At 33.6% G+C, this 23196-nt stretch overlaps 3 protein-coding genes across 3 annotated transcripts; 2 read left to right on the forward strand and 1 right to left on the reverse strand.

Annotated features, from left to right (window-relative positions):
- Positions 1 to 1746: 1746 nt before the first annotated feature.
- On the forward strand, positions 1747 to 3466 carry LOC123653484 (coenzyme Q-binding protein COQ10 homolog A, mitochondrial). Its single transcript, XM_045589480.1, has 3 exons — positions 1747 to 2053; positions 2132 to 2257; positions 2825 to 3466. Exons 1-3 carry the CDS (start codon positions 1989 to 1991, stop codon positions 3288 to 3290), a joined length of 657 nt encoding a protein of 218 aa, XP_045445436.1. The 5' UTR covers positions 1747 to 1988; the 3' UTR covers positions 3291 to 3466.
- LOC123653485 (peptidyl-prolyl cis-trans isomerase H) lies at positions 3455 to 4612 on the reverse strand. Its single transcript, XM_045589482.1, has 3 exons — positions 4392 to 4612; positions 4114 to 4290; positions 3455 to 3918 (listed from the first exon to the last, which is right to left on the reverse strand). Exons 1-3 carry the CDS (start codon positions 4473 to 4475, stop codon positions 3625 to 3627), a joined length of 555 nt encoding a protein of 184 aa, XP_045445438.1. The 5' UTR covers positions 4476 to 4612; the 3' UTR covers positions 3455 to 3624.
- Positions 4613 to 8780: 4168 nt separating this feature from the next.
- On the forward strand, positions 8781 to 16142 carry LOC123653786 (25S rRNA (cytosine-C(5))-methyltransferase nop2). Its single transcript, XM_045589769.1, has 6 exons — positions 8781 to 9045; positions 12397 to 12588; positions 12779 to 13017; positions 13500 to 14864; positions 15087 to 15268; positions 15352 to 16142. The coding sequence occupies exons 1-6, from the start codon at positions 8946 to 8948 to the stop codon at positions 16109 to 16111; spliced, it is 2838 nt and encodes a 945-aa protein (XP_045445725.1). The 5' UTR covers positions 8781 to 8945; the 3' UTR covers positions 16112 to 16142.
- Positions 16143 to 23196: the final 7054 nt, after the last annotated feature.

The raw sequence follows: 23196 nt of genomic DNA on the forward strand, positions 1-23196 counted from the left end.
CTTTTGACCGGGTAGACCGATTTCGACAAATTTTGTTTTAATCGAAAGGTTGTGTGTGCCAATTGGTCCCATTTAAATTTATTTGAGATCTAACAACTACTTTTCGAGTTATATCTAATAATGCGTTTTTACTTGACGCTTTTTTCGTCGACCTACGTTGTATTATACCGCATAACTTTCTACTGGATGTACCGATTTTGATAATTCTTTTTTTGTCGGAAAGGGGATATCCCTAGTTTGGTACCGTGATAAGGAAACCAGGATCTGATGATGAGATCCCAGAGAAATCGAGAGAAACTCTCGAAAATCCGCAATAACTTATATAAATAACACTACTGGGTGTACCGATTTTGATAATTTTTAATTTAATCGAAAGCTGATGTTTATCATGTGGTCACATATAAATTTTATCGAGATCTGATAAATACTTTTTGAGTAATCTTTGATAACGCGTAGTTGCTTGACTATTTTTTCGTCGATCTACGTTGTATTACTTGTCGATGTAATCGAAGTCGGTTTTTTTTTTCGTTTGCGAGCAAACACAATTATTTATGTATGTTACTTCAGAACTTTTGACTAGGTGGAGCGATTTCGACAAATTTTCTTTTAATCGAAAGGTGGTGTGTATCATTGTTAGATCTAACAACTACTTTTCGAGTTATATCTAATAATGCGTTTTTACTTGACGCTTTTTTCGTCGACCTACGTTGTATTATACCGCATAACTTTCTATTGGATGTACCGATTTTGATAATTCTTTTTTTTTGGAAAGTGGATATCCCTAGTTTGGTACCATGATAAGGAAACCAGGATCTGGTGATGGGGTCCTAGAGAAATCGAGGGAAACTCTCAAAAATCCGCATTAAATTTTTACTGGGTGTACCGATTTTGATAATTTTTAATTTAATCAAAAGCTGATGTTTATCATGTGGTCACATATAAATTTTATCGAGATCTGATACCTACTTTTTGAGTAATCTTTGATAACGCGTAGTTACTTGACTATTTTTTTCGTCGATCTACGTTGTATTACTCGTCGATGTAATGGAAGTCGGTTTTGTTTTCGTTTGCGATCAAATGCAATTATTATTAGCTGTTTGTTTGTATGTTATAACAGACTTCTTTGGACTTTATTTTGACCCACTTCAAACGTCAGATTTAATTTCAACTTAATAGACTTATCGAGGACCGATGACGATACACAAACAAGATTATTTCTTTCTAGTTGAAGTCCATAGAAAATAATCAGTGCGGTTGAAGTTACATCCTCAATTGAAAATGTAAGACGGTAGGAATAGTGGCTATTTTTTATTTAACCCTAAGCTTAAAACAACACAAACGCTTAAAAATTTAAAATACAACCAATATAGCCAAACTATTTTGATAATCTATGTGCAGATACAATATGTTAGAACAGCTACTAGATATATTTACATAAGAATGGCAAAAAGGATAAGACATGCATCAAAAGGCAAAAAAAATATTTACAAAATGAAGGAATTAGTTTTACAACATTATAATGCACTGGTTTGTGAAGATGGATGAATGCTTATTACTCTTTTAAGAAAACTACTGAACTTATTTAAATGTATCTTGATGCTTATATAAATACTTGGAGATCCAGAATAACACAATAACACATAGATCCAGAATATCCAAATACACGTAAAAAGTGTAACCGCGATGCAAACTAGACTATCGTATAAGCCTTGCAACACTAGTCACTGTTAAGTCTTAAATGTCAGTTATGTCAATTCAACTTCAGTGTCAAACTACCTTTCGCAAATCACAAATGTGGTTCGCGATTGCAAATTGACTTATAAGTTATAAAGCTATGTCCATTCATGGTTTATTTAGTTGAATTGTTGAGACCACAAAATCAATTAATATGCGATTGTTATCTTAAATTACCTTTATGGTAATAAAGTATTTTAAATATAATAAAATGATTAAAAGCTAAAAGTAAAGATAATATAGTGACGATCAAAATGAATTTGTCGAAACATTATTTAGTCGCATCGAAAATAATAAGTTTTGTCCCTAAAATAAACAGGTAAATATGATAAAATGATGTTATATGTTATTGTTTTTAAATATTGTTATTAATTGTTAAATTTTAACCTTTTTTCAGTTTTCAGGGTCATTACGTAAATAAAGTCCAGTGTCATTGTCATTTATCGCAACATCAAAAGCGAACATTTTTTAATTTTCCTAAATCTAGTCGGAGACGAGAATATTGTGGTAGACAGTTAGTTGGGTAAGATAATATTTGCATTTAAAGATCATTTATTTTATATCTATATAAAGTTAATACTAGTAGATAGAAGGGCTTTATTTTTATTACATGTGATTAGCTGATTTAAAGAATACTTACAAAATTATTGTTGAACAAATTTTTACTTAAATATAAGTTTACACAAGTTACACATGAGTACATCAAAATTTGCCATGTAAATATGTTTTATAAAAATCTTTGACAGGGATCATAAGAAAACTCTGAACATAAAATTTAATGATTACACAGTCATATTTGAACATTGCACAGTTGTGCACATAGTGTTGCACAGTACATTGTTTGTTCAAACATGTGTAATCATTATATTTTATATATGTGTATATATATTAACACACACATAATCAATAAATTCATGAGTTTCCTTGTGTGAATTAAACCAATATCACATAAAATTAACACATACTAAATATGATATGACATATTTGAAGGTGTAAAACAGTATTAACATAATTGCTCATTCATTTTTGACAGCTCAGTGGTTCTATAACTAACTGCCATATCATATATAAAGTTCTAATTTATTTTCAGATACACAATGGAACAAATGTATGAAGTAGTGTCTGATGTGGAAAATTATTACAAATTTGTCCCTTGGTGTAAACAATCTATTGTTTTAGAAAAGAAGCCTGACTACCTTAAAGCAGATCTTATTGTTGGGTTTCCACCCATAAATGAAAGTTATACTTCAAATGTAACACTTGTAAAACCATACATGGTTAGAGCAGAGTGTAAAGATGGTAAACTTTTTCATCACCTGCTGACGTTATGGAGATTTAGTCCAGGATTAAAAAGAGAACAACAGTCTTGTGTTGTCGATTTTCAAATAACATTTGAATTTCGCTCAGCGTTTCATTCAAATTTGTCGAATTTATTTTTTGACCAAGTTGCACGTCAGATGGAAGGAGCTTTTATACAGGAAGTAGGGAAGAGAAATGGCCCTGCCACAATGCCACCTACAAATCTTCTTCAAAATGGTAGTCCAGCAAAAAGTTGACAGGGCATAAGACACGTTATCTAGTGAAATGTGTAATTAATTGTTATTAAATTATTTATTGTATATTGTTACCATGGGAAATGTTTATGTTAATTTGTAATTTGAAGCACAGCTTCATATTAACTATAAAATTTAACAATTGGTACGTCAGAAATATAAAGATATTTCATACTGCATTATTGTCTGTAATTATAACTTTTTTCATTTTTTCTTCAAATACAACTTTAATAACAACTGTTATTAACAAACAGAATACAAAAACAAAAACTTTAAATGAAATAAAACGTTTGTACTGAACTTACAAAGTAAGTTATACTTTAACATTATCAACACTTCACATTTGTCCACATTGAGAGATAGTTACTGGTATTTTGGGTTTATTATTCGGACCTGTAGGTACATTTTCAATTTTTCTCATTACCAGTAAGCCATCAATTACCCTTCCAAACACCACATGTTTATTGTCTAAGAAGTTACACTTAGCGCATGTGATAAAGAATTGGCATCCATTAGTGTCTTTGCCACTGTTAGCCATTGACAATAATCCTGGTGAATCATGTTTAAGTGCAAAATTTTCGTCTGCAAAAGTGCTTCCTCCATAAATACTCATTACCCCAGTGCCATCACCCTGAAAATATATTTATATTTGTGTGCAAAACCAGGGTAGAAAGCTAGTTGTGAATAATTATAGTATTAACTACTCATTACCTTGATATCATACTGTAAATTTTTATTTTTTACATACATTGTGCTTACATAAAATGCTTTATGTAGAAAATCAGTGTACTTTTTATTTTAAAGAAAAATAATGCGTTTTACTTACATTAACAAAGTCTCCACCTTGGATCATAAAGTCTTTTATTACTCTGTGAAATGTAGCACCTTTATATCCTAGTGGTACACCATCTCTCCGATATTCACCGGTGCAAAATTCTCTAAAATTTTCACTAGTTTTTGGCACTACATCAGCAAATAATTCAAAAATCATTCGTCCTATTTCCTATAATTTAAAGAGATAGTTTTAAATATCAACAAAATTTAATTAACCATGTAAAGTATTCAATTAACCATGAAATTCTACTTTAACAACTATTTACTTACAGTTGTTCCTACGGTGATATCGAAAAATACGACAGGATTATTTGGGTTTCTCAATTGAGACTGAATTTGGTTCCATGTAGGCATTTTGTAAAAATTAAGAAACCTATTTAAATGTTTATTACTTGACTTTTAGATCACAATTGCAAACTAATTAATAATTATGTCCTAATAAAAATACAATGTTTTAAAAAATATATAACCTTTAATTCAGATATAAACAACAAAACAATGCTACAATGTTGCCAGCTATATTTAAAATTTGAGTAGCCTACTCCAAAGAGTAAAAAGTAGCATAGGTAATCAAGAACAGACGAACCATGGGTTTAGTAAATAATGTACAGTTGTAATTCATTATATGTATTAAGTTGAATTATTCAAATGAATAATTTAAAACAACTATTAATTATTTAAAAAATAATAATCAGCCAACTAATTTTAAAAAAATGTCTTGAAATAATGCACCGACGTTATTAAGTATAAAGCAAGTACGCCGCAGTCAATATTTTAAAAATAATAAATACCATGCGCATGTTATGTTTCACCATCTACTTGGTGGGCATCCATTATGGCGAATCGTCCCACGTAAGGAAAATGACGCTGAATATAATAGAGATTGACGAAAAATAGTGAACTGTTCAAGTATTCTATATTTTTATTTATTTATTCTTAATGTACACCAAAATACAGACATATATAAAGAAAGATACAATACAAGATGTACAAAGGTGATCTTATCGCTAAATAGCGATTTCTTCCAGATAACCTTTGGGTACTGGACACGATACAGTAGCAGCGGTTAGAAGTGGGTACAAATTAAGGAGGAAAAATCAATAATAAATAGATAAAAAACTACGATATGATTGACTTATATAATTATTAAAGAAAAAAAAAAACATATAAATAAGTAAATATTTTAGTTATTTTATATAAATTAAATTTATTAAATATTCTATATTATTATTAAACTAGCGACCCGCTCCGGCTTCGCACGGGTATAAAATATAATTATAGCCTATGTCATTCACTGAAAAAATGATTAAAATCGATCCAGTAGTTTTGATTTATTCATTACTGCCCGTGGCCCGCACGCGTTAACTTAGAGTAAAAGCCGGCCGGAACCGCCGCAAACGCTACGTACTGCGATTTTTAAATCTGTAATATCTTCGAAAATATTCATTTGAAGTCTTTCGACTGTTGGAAGCTGCTTTTCTATATTTGCAGGACGCGGGCGTAGGTTATACTCGCACTCTTTACAATATTATGTAGGTAGTACTTAGAAAGATTATAACAAAATTGTAACGTTCACCGAACACGTGGGTGCGTGCGCGCTCTTCAGCGTTCCGATCGAGTCTATTGTGTGGCGGAGGGAGTAACTCAGAGCAGTGCCTAGGACTTGCGACCCAGGTGTAGGTTTAAGGAGATCTCCTTTGAGATGCGCATCAACGCTCACCTTCACTGCTCGAGTTATACGCCTCGCCTAGCCAAATTAATCGTAATAGATAACAATTAATTCGTTTGCACAAATTAATTATTGAACGAGTCTAGGTTAAGCTACTAGCAGGATACAACAAGTGTATCGTGCCAAGCCAGAGCCAAGACTGCCTTAGCGGCGGTTGCACTGTTCGTTTTATACACGTCAGAATAACTCGAGTGATATAATAAGTGAGGGTAGTTGAATATCGAACGATGTGCATCTGTTGTTTATAAATTCCTTACTAATTGCGTACGACAGTGCTATTGCTGACACGGCCAACCCTGACAATCGCACGACCTCGTGCGTCCATGTCGTGCATCCGCCAACTCGGCGTTACTCCTCCCGACCTATACAACTGTAACGAGTGACATTAATAACTGTTCGGCTATTCCTGACCAAAACGCTGAGACTGTAATGCACTAGCGGGTCGGGCGTACTGGGCCCCTTCATCCCTTCCTAACATAGCATGGCCCGGGCGTACGTGGCCCCTTCAACCAGCTTACTAACCGTGGGTCGGACGTGCTAGGCCCTTTCATCCCTTCCTAACATAACGTGCCCCGGGCGTACATGGCCCCCTTAACCAGCTTACTAACCGATAAGAATACAACAGAACGAACGGAAAGAACTAAAATACCGATGTACCTACTAATAAAAGAAAATAAAATGATGATCGATGTACCCACTAATCACCACCTAATATTGCAACTAGCACACTAGCTAAAAACAGATGTATCGTCAGGGGGTGGGCCTATAACTTCAGCTATTTTCTGAAATAGCTTCCATACCGGAAGCGAAGAGAGACACTTCTTCGTTCAATGTAACTAACTAAATTAGTTAAATTTTGAAAGTGGGGGTGGATCTTATCCCACTTCTGATGAAGTCTTTCGACTGTTGGAAGCTCGTTTTCTATATTTGCAGGGCGCGGGCGTAGGTTACACTCGCACTCTTTACAATATTATGTAGGTAGTACTTATAAAGATTATAACAAAATTGTAACGTACACCGAACACGTGTATGCGTGCACACTTTTCGGAGTTCCGATCGAGTCTATCGTGTGGCGGAGGGAGTAACTCAGAGCAGTGCCTAGGACTTGCGACCCAGGTGTAGTTTTAAGGAGATCTCCTTTGAGATGCGCATCAACGCTCACCTTCACTGCTCGAGTTATACGCCTCGCCTAGCCAAATTAATCGTAATAGATAACAATTAATTCGTTTGCACAAATTAATTACCGAACGAGTCTAAGTTAAGCTACTAGCAGGATACAACAAGTGTATCGTGCCAAGCCAGAGCCAAGACTGCCTTAGCGGCGGTTGCACTGTTCGTTTTATACACGTCAGAATAACTCGAGTGATATAATAAGTGAGGGTAGTTGAATATCGAACGATGTGCATCTGTTGTTTATAAATTCCTTACTAATTGCGTACGACAGTGCTATTGCTGACACATTTAAATCATATGCTGTAAAGGGCCATATAGATCTATATTAAATAAAAAATATATTTAAGGTATTTAATTGGATAAGGATTAATGCTGTATTGGTTAAAATCGCTTCGAAAACTAGCCATTATTTGTCGTAAAAAGTAAATGACAAAAAAATGTTATTGTGGGATATCCATAAGAGATAGGTATATACCATCGCGGAGTTTTCTGTAGACCTTTTCAATGTGTACAATACTTAATACATTATTTTGATAAATCTCGTAAGGTTCAGCCTGCGTTTGCAATTTAAGCGAAAAAAAATAATTATTATTTACGACATAACATTAGAAAACTCAAAAATAACAGTATTTCTCCTCTATTTAATGGATGTTATTATACATATAAACCTTCCTCTTGAATCAATCTATCTATTAAAAAGAACCGCATCAAAATCCGTTACGTAGTTTTAAAGATTTAAGCGTACATACATGTGCAGGGACAGAGAAAGCGACTTTGTTTTATACTATGTAGTAATGATATTCTATAGTTATTTTATATAAATTAAATTAAATTCAAGTAAAAACTAAATAATTTTAATAGCCATGAGATTTATATTAGCGGGCAAAAAGAACACTCAATATCATTTTTTTAAATATCTGTAATATTTTATATTTTTTGAAGTTGATGTGAGATTTTCGATTATCTGCGGCTGGAATGAGATTTGGTGATATTTCATTGGACCCCTCTGACCAATCTGAGCCTATATAGTTAATGGATGTCCCCTTGCAAAAATATTGATTTACAATCTGTTGACTGCAAACTGATAAAATATTAAATTGGTCATAATCAGTCATATCAAATATCACCATACCATATATACCATATACATTTACCATCACCTTTCTACCACTGAACCGCAAGGTAATTGCACCGCCACGTGGTTGAAATCCCACGATCTCGCACTAAGCTCTTTGCTTGCTTGTTCCTAATATACACCGCAAAAATTTGGGATGCCCGTCTGGCTTCCTTTTTTCTAATAAACTATAACTTAGGTATTTTTTTATCAAGAATGAATAGGCATCTTCTAGGCAAGCGCGCACCATCATAGGCTGTATCTTCACTTACCATCAGGTGAGATTGCAGTCAAGCGCTAGTCTATATAAAAATATATAGTATATACCTAAGTCTTAAAAGTAAAAAACCTTAAAAAGCGTTAAACAATGTAAATAGTTTGTTTCTCATTTGGAGTTCGAAATTACTTTTTGCAATAGACGCGTAATAATAATTATATAAGTACAAAGTATGTGTAAAATTTAACACACAACATACATTTTTTATTGTTTTATAATATATATTATATGAACGATAGACTATAAATTGTATTTAAAAAGTGATAAATATTAATTTTTGCTCTTTTTGCGTTTATTTTTTAATTTTCTTATTTTTTGTTACTAACACTGAGTTTTAGCTTTTTTAGACGAAATTATGACGAAATTCGTCCTGACAAATGACAATACTGACATTGCGCCTTGATTCCGTCAATGTGCCGCTGATTGCCAAATTAAGGGTGCCACACGTGTTTATATGTGGTTATATTAAAATTGTCTTTTATTAGTATTGTCGAAGTTCAGTAAATATTATAAGTGACCTAAAACTTACAAATGGGTCGTAAAGCAAAGTTTGATGAAACAAAAAAAGTTAAGAAGGGACCTGGAAGAAAATCCAAGAAACAACCTGATCCTGTGTTCAAAAAGGGGCTCAGTAAGTTATCGAATTTGTATATAAATAAGTTATACATAATTTAAGTTATCTTTAAATTGAGTTTTGCAATAAAGCGTTATTAACGTGTTCATATATGTTCATAATCCACTGCGAATTTGTAACTTGCAAATAAACGCACGTGTGTTTTTTTAACAATTATTCTTAACAACGCTATCTTACGAAATTTTTACAGTGTATAGTTGATAAAGAATTTAGTTGATACATTTGAAAAATGATACACATAAAATTTACTGCTCATTTATTTATTTGGTTTCATGACTTCATTTTAATTTTGTCTATCTCACGTAGAGTGGAATATACATGAAAGAGACAGATTGGTGAAGTTTAAATAACAATCATTTCAAAATTTGAACATATAATGCACATAGAACAAATCAAATATTAACTATACAACTGTAGTATGTTAACCCTTTACCGCATTGCGTACCATATTTGTACCAAACCATAATTTCAGTAATATTTTTGAAAATTCGATATTTTCTGTCGTTTTGTGCATAGCTTGTCAAATAGGTTACATTAACTATTCGTAATATACAAATCAATGCCATCTACTAGCAATTGTTTGAATTAAATCGTTAACTAAACTTGGCGATCAAGCTGTGACTGCTTCGACGTGTGTTCTCTAACTTCAAAATTATAAAATAAATGTAAAACTTCGTGTTATTGCAAAAAACTATTTATTATACGAAAGAATAACATATAAAAAATATTTATAAGGTAAGTTTTATTGTTTTATGTAGACATAGTAATATTTGTGTAGTGTTAATGGTATGGATCAAATTTGTCACAATATGCAAAAATATTCTTATTCTATTGTACCTTATTTGAACCATTATGCACTTTCGACAAGTGTTTATTAGATTATCGAATAATAGTTACTATACAGTTCAGAGAAATCTAGTTGACTTTTTGTGTAAATATCGTTACAGAAAGATTGATAACATGGACCGATGTCGATTTTACGGAAGTATACATACAATAATTAAGGATTTCCCAGATGATAGCATGGACGAAGATTTATCAGATGACGAACTTCGGAGGAACAGAGGCCATCACCTGCCACCCCTACTAATACCAGAATCTGATGAATCTGACTCTGATCCAGACGATAACATACTTTTGTCTCAATTGGCCTCATCTTCAACGAGGGCTTCTAGGGCTGAAAGACCGCGATGGAGGGATGGATTTTTAGAAAGAGCTGAGTCCGAATTGCAGTTTACTGGAGATGTGGCTTTGCCTGCAGATATTAGAGCTTTGGAGACACCCTTTCAAATCTTTAAATATTTTTTTACTGATGATATTTTTAAATATATTTATGAAGAAACTAACAAATATGCTGCTGAAAAACGACCTGAAAGAATTAGTAATATTTCTGTAAAAGAGCTGGAACAATTTGTTGGCATATGTCTTTACATGTCAATAATACAATTACCGTCAACGAGATGTTATTGGAATGAGAACCTGGGGCACCCGAAGATCAGTACAGTAATGTCCTGTAATCGTTTCGAAGAAATTAAACGCTTTATTCATTTTAATGATAATGCTTTGCAAATACCAAAAGGCCAGACAGGACATAACCCTCTCCATAAAATTCAACCGTTTTTGAACCACTTAAGGCAGAGGTTTTTGACAATTCCCAAAGAAGAATACATGGCTGTTGATGAACAAATAATACCAACCAAGAGTCGGTCATCTATGCGACAATACAACCCCAAAAAACCTCACAAATGGGGCTACAAAAACTTTGTGCTTAGCGGCAGCTCCGGATTTAGTTACGATTTCGAAATTTATACTGGAGCTCAAGGTTGTGTAGAGTCTGACAGTAATTTACCGAAAATTAGTACTTCTAGTGATGTTGTAGTTCGTCTTTCAAGAACGATACCTGAAGGAGCTAACTACAAGCTATTTTTTGATAACTGGTACACATCATTGCCGCTTTTGATTTACTTAAATAAAAAGGCGATTTTACCTTTAGGCACAATCAAAGCCAACCGTATTCCGGGCTACAAGGTCCCAGCGGAAAAGGATTTGAAAAAATTGGGCAGAGGTGCAACTATTGAAAAATTAACCACTGTGGATAATACTGATATTTCAATCGTAACCTGGTATGACAATAGAGTTGTAAACCTGGCTTCAACGTACGTTGGCAGCACACCGGCATCAGAGGTTCGTCGCTTTAATAAAAAAGAAAAAGCATACCAAAATTTACCATGTCCAAAGGCAGTGATGACTTATAACAGGCATATGGGTAGCGTGGACTTGTTGGACGCTCTTCTTGGGTACTATAGGATCCAAATTAGGTCCAAGAAGTTTTACCATCGCATATTTTTCCATATGATAGATATGGTTACAGTCAATGCGTGGTTGCTTTATAGACGTGGGCTGGATGAAACAGAACCATATCTGCCCTTAGCAGATTTTAAAATCGCTGTAGCTGAAGGTTTATGCCAAGTTAATAAGCCAACAACCAGTGCCAGACGTGGGAGGCCGTCTTATGAGCTGGAATATGCTATTGAAGCAAAAAAACTAAGAGGGCATGTTGCTATTATGCCCTCTATGGATGTAAGGCTAGATAAAATAGACCATTTGCCCATCTGGACTACTAGACAGCGCTGTAAGGTACCAGATTGTAATGGCAGGTCACATGTCGAGTGCCAAAAATGTAAAGTCAGCCTATGTCTTAACGACAAAAGAAATTGTTTTTTGCGATTTCATACAACATAAAATATGATTTTTGTTGCGATTTTTAATTAGGAATTTTATAAGTTGAAATTACAATTATTAGTGATTTATGCTCATTGTGCCAAATACGTACCAAACTGGAAAACTGTTATTTTTCTTATTTTTTTTTCAATAAATTTAAAACGCTGAAACACGTGTCTTTTTATTTCATATTTTCTACCATATATATTTTTTTTACTAAGAAATAAAAAATCATGCAGTAAGGGGTTAAAAAAAAATGGTAGAAATAAATTCTTATTTTTTGGTCTGTTATAACAAATTAAAATAAATACCTAGTTCTGCCTATTTCTTGGATTATAAAAAATAAAAAAAATTATAAACTAAGTAGCAGGCTATTGATTAATGTTGAAAGTAAAGTAATACTTTTAAAATTTGAATTGTAGAATAATTTTATAACATAATTTAAACTTTAATTGTTGTTAATCGAAATTGGGTTCTGCTCTACATTCAACTTGACTGGCACTATTTATCTATGACAGTATCTATATCACCCATTAATTATATATAAGCGGTTCATACAAATTTGACAGAATTTTGTTATTCATATTTGAAGTAAAATTTGAATATTTATATGTGTTATGTTTTTAGTTGATGATGACAAGGAAGAGAAAAAGTTAAGTCATAGACAGAAACAAAGAGCAGCCCGTAGGGCTAAAAAGAAGAAGGAAATCATAGAAAAGAAGAAAGCCTTGAAAGAAGCAAAGAAAAATATTGCCAAACAACAGGAGAAGACTATTGATGAATCTGATGATGAAATTTCAGGAGATGAAAATGCTAAAGGTAATTTGAAATTCAGATGGTGAAAGAGGTACACAAAATAAAGGAAATGATGTGTTGATAAAAAAAATTGTTTGCAAATTTTGTTCTATTATTTATTAGTATTACTACTTTCTGTTTTATTTATAACTTAATGATAGCTATATAAAAAACATTTTATGATAGATGTTAAGAAGTTTAATTGTTTCTTTAGGTTTTACAGATGATAATAAAGAATGGCTAACATTGAAACAAAAAGGCAAGAAAATGATTCAAGAATCAAAATCAGACAGTGTAAATGAAAGTGATGAGGGTTCTGATGAAAATATGTCAGATGCAGAAGACAACATGTCTGATGCGGAAAAAGAACAGGACCAAGATTCTGATGATGGTGATGATGATAACGATGAAGTAGAAAAGTCTGCACTGAAGTCAGGCAAAGAAATGTATAAGGTAATTTCCCTCTTAGTTTTACTTGCATGGTTAAAAAAAAATTGGTTTAGCTCACTTCATCGTTTCAGTCTATTACAGTCCACTGTTGGACATAGGCCTCCCCAAGTTCGCGCTATTTTTGTGTTTCAACTCATGTGTTTTAAGTAAACTAGTTTGAAATAAATAGGTATGAGTTGAGTGTGAGAGTGGTAATTGAACACCAAATGTAGGGTTTCCAATTGCTAGTCTGAGGGATTTTTTTCACATTATAGACTAGAATTTTGGCTTGATTCTCTGATACATTGTAAATCCGGAAATATAAGTGTCTCAGAATGTCTCCTAAGGCTTGCTGGTTTGATCTCTATCCATTTTGTCATTGTCCAGTTTGAGTTTAATTTTTAAATATAGGCTATAACTCATTGTATATACTCATTAGACATACTCATATCATTATCTTTATACAAATTAATCTATTTTATTTAACCATAAAATTGCTTTTGCAGGTGGGCAAACTTGATGATCTATTCAATGATACAGATGATGAACAAGAACAAGATGACGAGGAAGATACAAGTGTTTCTAACAAAATTACTTACCACTCAGATTCTAGTGAGAAAGATGATGATGATAATGATGATGAGGGAGATGATGATATGTTACCAATTGAGAAAGCAAATATTAAATTAAAACGGAAACAGAGACTTGACAAAAAGTTAGCAGATCAAGAGCTACAACTGAATATTGCTAAACAGGATGTATTTGCTTTTCCTAGTGAAGAAGAATTACAAAACCCAACTAGTCTACAAGATATTCACCAAAGGATAAAAGATGTTGTTTCGGTTTTAAATGATTTCAACCGGTTGAAAGAAGAAGGCAGGTCTCGTTGTGAATACACTGATTTGTTGTTGAAAGATTTATGTGTGTACTACAGTTACAATGAATTCTTGATGGAAGTGCTAATGCAAATATTTCCAGTTCAAGAGTTAGTTGAATTCCTAGAAGCTAGTGAAGTAGCTCGGCCATTAACAATAAGGACAAACAGTCTTAAGACTAGAAGACGTGATTTAGCTCAAGCGCTTATAAATAGGGGAGTCAATTTAGATCCAGTAGGCAAATGGAGTAAAGTGGGACTTGTGATCTACAGTTCAACGGTTCCAATTGGTGCTACACCTGAATATTTGGCTGGCCATTATATTTTACAGGGAGCATCTAGTTTTCTGCCTGTCATGGCATTAGCTCCACAAGAAAATGAAAGGATTTTAGATATGTGCGCTGCACCAGGTGGTAAAGCATCACACATTGCTGCCATTATGAAAAATACAGGATCACTTTTTGCTAACGATGCAAATAAAGAAAGAACAAAAGCTATTGTTGGTAACTTCCACAGACTAGGTGTAGTCAATGCAGTTATATGTAATTATGATGGTAGAACATTCCCAGAAGTTATTAAAGGTTTTGACAGAGTTCTAGTTGATGCCCCATGCACTGGTACTGGTGTAATTGCAAAAGATCCTAGTGTGAAAACGAGTAAGGATCAAAAGGATATTCAGAGGTGTTTCAATTTACAAAGGCAACTACTATTAGCTGCAATAGATTGTTGCAATGCAAAGTCAAGTACAGGTGGTTATATTGTTTATTCTACCTGTTCTATATTACCTGAAGAAAATGAGTGGGTAGTTAATTACGCTTTGAAGAGACGAAATGTAAAATTAGTTCCAACTGGTCTTGATTTTGGTACTGAGGGTTTTGTGAAGTACAGACATCACAGATTCCACCCTTCTCTGAAGTTAACTAGAAGATTCTACCCACACACACATAATATGGATGGTTTCTTTGTAGCAAAATTAAAGAAGTTTTCTAATGTCATTGTAAGTATATTTAATATTTACCCAGTAATTATTTAGCAAAAGAGTGTTATTTAAAGGTATAAATAAAATAGCTTTAAAAATCAATAAATCATGTTTTAAAACTTATTTAAATTTGCCATTGAGAGGTTGCTAATAATATAATAAAACAAATTAACTAATAAGTTTATTTATTTGTATGTTAAGAAATAGTGAGCTTGCAATAATGTATCCCTTTTTTGTCAGCCTGAGCCTTTTAAAGATGAAGATGATGAAGAGGTTAAGGAAGGGGAAGAGATTCAACAAAATGGTGATGCAACACAAGAGGAAAAAGATTCAACAAAAAAAGCTCCAGTAAAAAGGCCAGCAGAAGTGAGTAAAGTGGAACCACAAAATAAGAAGAGTAAATTCACGAAACCTGTGAATGGGTACGTTTGTTATTTTATCATGCATATTTCTGTGGTTAAAAATAATTATTTTTCAAATATTTTACTTTTTCATTTTATTTCAGAGCTATCCCAGCAAATGAAAGTAAGGCAATAAATGAAAGTACAAAAGTTTCACAACAAATTACACAAGTAACAAATGTTCAAAATAAAAAGAAAAAGCGCAAAAATAAAAAGAACAAAAATGCGGTTGGTCAAAATTCAGAAAATAGTGGTATTTCCCAATCAAAAAGTATAAATGTAAGTAAAGGTCAAGAAAAAGTTGTAGCAAAATCAGAGAATAGCACACAGCAACCTAAAGTATCAAATTCGGATAAAAAAGACGCAATTAATAAAAATAGCGACAATGTAGAGAATAAGAGCCCAGGAAAGAATAAAAAGAAAAATAAAAAGAACAAAAATGCAGGTGGTCAAAATTCAGAAAGTAGTATAAATTCTAAACAACAAAGTATAAGTGGGGAACAAGAAAAAGTAAAAGCAGAAACAGAAAAGTCTGCACAACAACCAAAAGTATCAAATTCAGGCAACAAAGAGTCTCTAAATAAATCTACTGATATTGTAGAAAATAAAAGTCCAGGAAAAAATAAAAATAAAAACAAAAAGAAGAATAAGCAAGTTATGAAAAATACAGATACAAATGTTAATAAGAATGAAGAGAAAATAACAGAAAAAATCGAAATGATGGCTGCCAAAAAACTCAAAAACAAAAAGAAGAAGAAGCAAGTTGGACAACTAAATGGCAAAAACAAAAATTTGGATACAAAAACGAGTAATGGATCAAACAAATTCAAGAAAAATAAGAATAAGAAAAACTTAAAAGTTTAAAAAATAAATATTTAATACATATTATTAATTTACATGCTACAATATTGAATAAATGTATTTTTAATAATATATTTTTTCATTTTTAAATTATGCCAACGATAAACATATTTTATGTTAAAGTGAAACTTTTATTCTATCGCCACAAAATTTTTGGTTCATCTATTGCATGTCGCATTACAGCTGGTCGCGAAATAGGGATAAAGTGAAAGGCGCATGACAGGCAGCCAAAAAAAAAAAAATTGAAGCAAAACCATTATTTAATCAAATTTTGCAAGGTTTTTTGGCACAGGATCGTCCTCAAGCAAGGGGGGTGGATGAGATAATCATTACATTTTCATGTCGGTGTCATATTCGCTAATATTTCCCAAATATATTTGGGAAAACCTGTGAGAAGTATTTGTGTTGGCGTCCCCTCAAAGAATCGTGTGTGATTTGGTAGTGTATCAAATGATGTTGAATGAAATAGTTTTGTATCAAAGGAACACTACCGTTCCCCATTTGATAAGACAAGGGCTTAGATTAGATGAAGCTGCAGTTCTGCATCTGAGTCTTTGGTTCCTAGCTACATATTATTTTTTGATCTTTACAACTGAACTTGTGATGGGCTCCGACGCCGTGGTCTCAATGGAAGTGGTACAATAATGAGAAACCAATTAAAGATTTTATTATATTATTTTTTTTACTATCTTTCTAACATCTCCTACCTACAGTCGAATTTGGTGGATGAATTGAAAAAAAAAGTTTTTGAAGGCAATGGGTTAATGGAATTATTATGCAGTAAAAATTTAGAAACATGAAATGTTATTTTTGGAAATTTGATTGGATATTAAATAATAAATATTACTGAAATTACCTAAAAATTGCTGAAATAGACCTAAGGGAAGGCTGTTTTTCGTATGGTTCTATGAAGTTCTATGAAGCCTGATAGAGGTCGAGCTCTGCGGGCAGTTCGGTAATTGTAGCGCACAAAAGTCAAACGATAAAAGTGGTATTCAAAGACATTCTAAATTATTGTAATATAATATAACTTATGACTGGACTTATAATTTACACGTGTGTCCGCCTAGGCACCTATGTGGCGGGGTCGCGGGGACGCTATAGCATGCTTCCGCAAACCCCACCGGCGCTTGCCCTGTGGTGCATAGTACCTCGAAAGGCGTGCTCGAACACGAAGCGCGCCCTCCTCGACTTGGGACCGTGCAATGGGGGCAACGATTCCCCTGACCCATCGCCAGCTGGCAACCCCGGGCGGTTAGTAAAGACCCCACCCGCCCACCCTGACCTACGGCACCGCGCCCCAAGGACGCCGAACCTAGCCCGGGCGCACCAGGTCTAGCTCGGGGCGGACAGTGCCAACCGGAGTCGACAAAGGCCAGGGTGGCCACGGCCCCCATACACAGGCTGACCGCGGCTTCGGCACCAGAGCGCGCTTTCGCACGCTTTAGGGCGGGCGAGCGAACCCACCCACCCCGTCCTCCTCGTGGGGGAAGGAAGAACCGACCCCCACATCACCGCGCCGTCTCAGCGCCACACAAACCTCCACACCTCCGTGCCAACACACATACGCTCACAGGTCCACTCTGATGGTTGGTGTGTTGTTTAGAATGAAGAAAAAATGTTTAGAATTCCTAATGTGTGGGTAACACAAAAATAAATTCGTACATATTAAAAATAGCACGGTGTCGTCTCCTGTCAAAGATTTTCATTGTAATATGAAACTTTAAATAGTTACGGGTTTCTGTAAATAACTGTCTATAGACGGCACCACGGTTCGCTTAAACCGAATATAACAATCATCATATCAAAAGTTTCGATCTAGCGGGTACATCGTTCCATAGCTTAATTGGCTAGAGCGCCGACATGGTCAGTCGGAGACGCGGGTTCGATCCCTGCTGGAGCGGTCAATTTTTGATATGATATTCAAAAATGTTTCATGTACAAACGTATGGTCCGCTTAATAGTAACTGGAGCCTGAGATACATGGAGTAGACTTAAGTCCCGACATAGCCTAGTATCTTTAAGGTTATCTTACTCACCGAAGGAACACAACTTACACAAAACCACTTGAAAGCAGTGTTATTTAGTTGTGATCTTGTGTAAGGTTGAAGTAAGCACTTCCACAATCGGGTTATACCTACTCAAAACTTTGAGTAAGATAATTCCTACTGTGTCCTACAGTAGTATAATAAATAATTCTTTCTCAATCAATGATCCCCAAAAGTATGTAAATCCTGTATCGGGGTTCATTAACATCTATACAAATAAATAAAATTGGAGTGTCTGTAATATTAAAAGAACCGCTTTTGACTAAATGCATATGGATGTATACACGGTACATATACCAAAATAACATATTTTTACAATTTTGTCTGTCTGTCTGTCTGTTTGTTCCGGCTAAGGGGGCGTCCATAAATTACGTGAGGTGTTTTTTAAAATTTTCTGTCCTTCCCGGTGAGATGTCGTAAGATTTTATTGGAACGAAGTTCCTTACGGCAGGCTTAGGCATTTGGCTGGGCGAGCGAACTGAAATAAATGTGATATTAAAATCGTAAGAAAAATATATAACGGAAAGGACGTAATATCAGTCACACGACTGTATAATATGACGTTTGTAAAACTAAAATATTACTAGTAAACGTTTTTTTAAATTATTTATGTAATTTTATACTGTCGACAAAAATAAAGCCATATGTTTTTTTATTACACTATAGTTTGAATTATTATTATTATGATTATTTTGTTTGATTTATTTTATTTTACGGTATTTGTTATCTTCTAAAGTACTAAATTTCCTTAACACTTTTATGTACTTAATTAAAAACCAATCCACAAAATTAAAAAAAAAAAAAAACAGTAACTAGAAAATATATATATATTTCAACATTTTTTTTCAAATTGTGTTGCTTCTATACTATCCGAAAGAACTTCGTTCCTACCTGGTGTCCCATGACACCACATAATTTTTTTTCAAGCCCCTCCCCCAACCCCCAATCTCACGTGAGATTTTTCAAAATGTGGGTTTCTTACGTAAACGCGTTGGACTGTTATTGTAAAAAGAAAAAATAATGCTTCGTGCTTTTATTTACTACTAGTTAAGACTAGTAATTAGACACAATCAACAAACATATCAGACATTCAATAGATGTATAACGTCGAAGTATGAATGAAATTATTTTCTTTCGAACGAATTAGTGAATGATCTAAGCTTGTACAATCTGGATTAAATGGACCAAAATATTATTTTTTTTTTTGTTTCAATCAGAAAAAAATGCATGATATTTGCTTCCCTCTCTCCAACGTAAGGTTAGATGAGATTTGACTCGACCCCCTCCCCCCCTTAAACATCTCACGTATTTTATGAACGCCCCCCAATATCTGAAATGGCTGGACCAATTTTGACGGGACTTTCACTGGCAGATAGCCGATGTTTTAAAGAGTAACTTAAGCTACTTTTATTTTAGAAATGTGTTTATTTTATAACTCTACGAACTGAACAATAACTTTTTTGTTAAATTCCACGCGGACGAAGTCGCAGGCACAGCTAGTACACAATATAATTACAAATGTTCAGACTAACACTGACGTCTGTATGACAAAAGGTTTGTCATATAATGTAGGTCGAACCTGCTAGCACATCTCTAACAATAAGTTTTTGTGATACCTGCGCCAACTTGTCTAAAGATTAAAAAATCTCAATCAAATGTTATTGTTATATAGGTAGTTTGTGTTATTATAACATTGAGTTATTATATTGTTGTCTTTTTCAATTCATAATGTACGTATAGTTTTTAATTACCATAATAAAACTTACTCGGTCACCAGTTCCCCACGGATGAATCGTATTTTATATAAGTACGTAGCTATTATGGCTACGCTTAAGTAATTAGTTTAAAGTTGTCTGTTTAATTGCTTTTATGTTATTATTTTTACTTTTAAATATTAGTTACATATTTATTTACTAGTGACCCGCCCCGGCTTCGCACGGTTGCAATGCTTTTACTAAATATACTTCAGAACGTCTTTATTTATAGTGTGAAACTAGCTTATAGCATGGTTATTAACATAATAACAACAATTGCATTGAAGAAATAAAGGTTCACTGCTCGTTCCCCGTAGGTGATGATAGCGTGATAATATGTATCCTATACGTTGACCCGACTTCTTAATAATATTCGTGCCAAATTTGAAGTAAATCCATGCAGTACTTTTTGAATTTATCCCGGACATACATACAGACAAACAGACAAAAATTCAAAAAACTATATTTTTGGCTTCGGTATCGATTGTAGATCACACCCCAAGTATTCTTTAAAAAAAATATTCAGTGTACAGTTTTGACTTTCCTACCATTTTATTATATGAATAGGTATTATGTTATACCTACATTTTCTATTTAAGTGTGTTAATAAGTAATATATGTATCTACAATTGTACATAAGTAATAAAACAAACTAATTAAAAAATTTCTTCGCATAACAGAGAAAGGTTTTTGATAACAATACAAAACAATATAATTATGTTTGCTCGCAAACGAAAACAATTTAATCATTATGTTGTCGTGTACCGCAATAATTGTGTTTGCTGGCAAACGAAAAAAAACCGACTTCAGTAATATATACGGTCGAATTGAGTAACTTCCTCCTTTTTTGAAGTCGGTTAACAAATACTCTTTATTGTACAATAACAGAGACAATTTTTATATCGAAAGGAAAATATAAACAAGTACAAAATGCGGCCTTATCGCTAAAAGAGTGATCTCTTCCACACAAACAAAAAAAAAACAACTCGTGTTTATTTATTTAAATGACGTCTTCGTTATTATATATTTCAAAAGTGGACTTTGGATGTTTATAATAACATCGCCAAAATTATATACTATTTATTTAAATAAATAATGATTTTTTAGATAGGTATTTTAAACTTATCGCTTACGTACTTGGGATTTGTTTTTCTGTTGATTTGTCCATTGGTGCGATTTGCAGTGATTTAGCGATCTGCTCAAGGGGTTATTCCTTCGATTCCCGTTTTATTAACTTGAATTTATTTTATTATAATATAAGACTTTTTTTTGAAATATAATAGAAATCAATAAGTTTAGAACAGAATTATAACAATTTTCCGATGTCGATTTAGAGTTCCGGATGTAAATAATCTGTAACTACGTCCAGAAGAATTATATAGGTATACTAGCTGACCCCGCAAACGTTTGTTTGCCATATATGTTATTAACCCGCTTAATCCCCCCCCCCCTTATAACTTAGGGGTATGAAAAATAGATGTTGGCCGATTCTCAGACCTACCCGATATGCCCACAAAATTTTATTAAAATCGGTCGAGCCGTTTCGGAGGAGTTCAATGTTTAACACCATGACACGAGAATTTTATATATTAGATGTTATTTAGCGAAAAGTTGCTTAAATTGCGTAAAAGTTTGGGACCCTCTGTTTACTAATGAAACTTCGCAGCGCATCACGAATAGTGAAATAATATGATGGAGATATTTGCGGTGGATTAGGCATGTTGACGTTATATGCGCTTGTTATCTTTCTATGCAGACCGAGTTTTGAAGTGTATGTGGCTTTATTAGAATTAGCAAGGTGAGATACAATGTGATATTAGAATACTTTAGTAATGTTCTTTGATCGAGACAAATTTAGGATAAGAAGAAGGGCCAGTCTGTGTATTTCGCTTATTAAGTATAAAAATTGTCTTTTTAGAGTCCCTATCAGTGAATTCTACTGTGTACAAAACACATTTAAACATGTATTTAATTATTTATTTTCAATTATTTACTAATTGTTTGTACGTTTACATCGTTTTTATACAGTTTAAAAATAATACATTAAAAACGTGTTACCGTTCCTGAAATGATTTCAGGACTAGTTGTTGTTGTAGATAAGCGTGTGACCGTTACTTGTGTAGCTTAACTTTTTTATTCTTTAAAAGGTAGCAAAGCTGGTTGTTGACCGCAAATAGAATTTAGAATTAGGTTTCAATATTATCAAATTAGTCAATTTACGTTTAAATTTCAACGTTAATTTATGTGTAAGATTTCAAATATTTATAAATAAAATTTTGCCGATGTTAATTATTGCTTTTACCTAAACGTCTCTAATTTTTTAATATTATCTTGTAAAAACCATTTTTATAAACGTATACATTGAAAAAAATAGGATTTGATATAATTGTGCAGCTGGTGTGTGTTTGAGAGACTTTATAACACGTTGATTTACAATAAAAGTCGTTTATACGTAAAAGAAAAAAACATAAACATAATTAGTTACATACTTATTCATTACTCGGAGTTGTGACAGAGTTAATGTTTATATCAATGTTTTGTACCAAATGTTAGGAACAACGAAAGAATCACTCAGCGTATCAAGTCAATACACCATTAAAAGTTTATAATGTCATCGATTTATGTACTATATTGTATGAAAGTAAATGTAGTACAAACGAACCGAGGCTTTAGATGTACATTAGTGCTCCGAATAGCCCCGGGGGCTCGAAGCTGAGCTTAGCGAGCCGGGCGGCGCGGGGCGGCGACCGTAGCTACGTGCTACGATTGTCCTTAATGAAAGCGTACTTCGCGCAGCCCCCCGCCCCCTCGCTCGGAGGCTGCCAGTATCTCGCTAGCCGCGCTGTCGACTTCACATGTACGACATACGCTCCCACGTACTATATAGCAATACATAATCTCACAGTAAATATATTATATAAACAACATTTTATATTCTGAGCATTCGTTTTGACTCCATCGAGAATCATAGTGCGAGTTTAATTTATTGTGTTGGGAATTTTCACCGGTCGGAAGCGGGAAGGGCGGGACGCTTTGTTCATACTACGCCCGTGACGGAGGCTGTAGCGCGCAGCATCCCTCGCTGTCCGCTATCACAACCCGACGCATAAAGCGGTGCAAGTAATGCCTGCGGTTGACAACTATTATTCTCTATTGTCACATATCATAGCGGTCTTCGTTTATCTCTCAAATCTATTTAAATTTTGTTGAATGCATTTCATATATGAAATTTGCAATGTTCATTTATATTCCAATTATTAATAGCTGCATATAATTATTATTAAAC

Source organism: Melitaea cinxia, chromosome 5, assembly GCF_905220565.1.
Source record: "Melitaea cinxia chromosome 5, ilMelCinx1.1, whole genome shotgun sequence".
In the NCBI taxonomy this organism is placed as follows: Eukaryota; Metazoa; Arthropoda; class Insecta; order Lepidoptera; family Nymphalidae; genus Melitaea; species Melitaea cinxia.

Bases quoted from the DNA above. Each gene is read 5' to 3' on its own strand.
- LOC123653484 (XM_045589480.1), top strand. From the start codon at position 1,989: ATGAATTTGTCGAAACATTATTTAGTCGCATCGAAAATAATAAGTTTT. The intron at 2,054-2,131 runs GTAAATATGATA...ACCTTTTTTCAG, and splicing joins TTTGTCCCTAAAATAAACAG to TTTTCAGGGTCATTACGTAA. The intron at 2,258-2,824 runs GTAAGATAATAT...ATTTATTTTCAG, and splicing joins TGTGGTAGACAGTTAGTTGG to ATACACAATGGAACAAATGT.
- LOC123653485 (XM_045589482.1), bottom strand. From the start codon at position 4,475: ATGCCTACATGGAACCAAATTCAGTCTCAATTGAGAAACCCAAATAAT. The intron at 4,291-4,391 runs GTAAGTAAATAG...TTTAAATTATAG, and splicing joins ATATCACCGTAGGAACAACT to GAAATAGGACGAATGATTTT. The intron at 3,919-4,113 runs GTAAGTAAAACG...ATATATTTTCAG, and splicing joins AAGGTGGAGACTTTGTTAAT to GGTGATGGCACTGGGGTAAT.
- LOC123653786 (XM_045589769.1), top strand. From the start codon at position 8,946: ATGGGTCGTAAAGCAAAGTTTGATGAAACAAAAAAAGTTAAGAAGGGA. The intron at 13,018-13,499 runs GTAATTTCCCTC...TTGCTTTTGCAG, and splicing joins CAGGCAAAGAAATGTATAAG to GTGGGCAAACTTGATGATCT. The intron at 14,865-15,086 runs GTAAGTATATTT...CTTTTTTGTCAG, and splicing joins AGAAGTTTTCTAATGTCATT to CCTGAGCCTTTTAAAGATGA.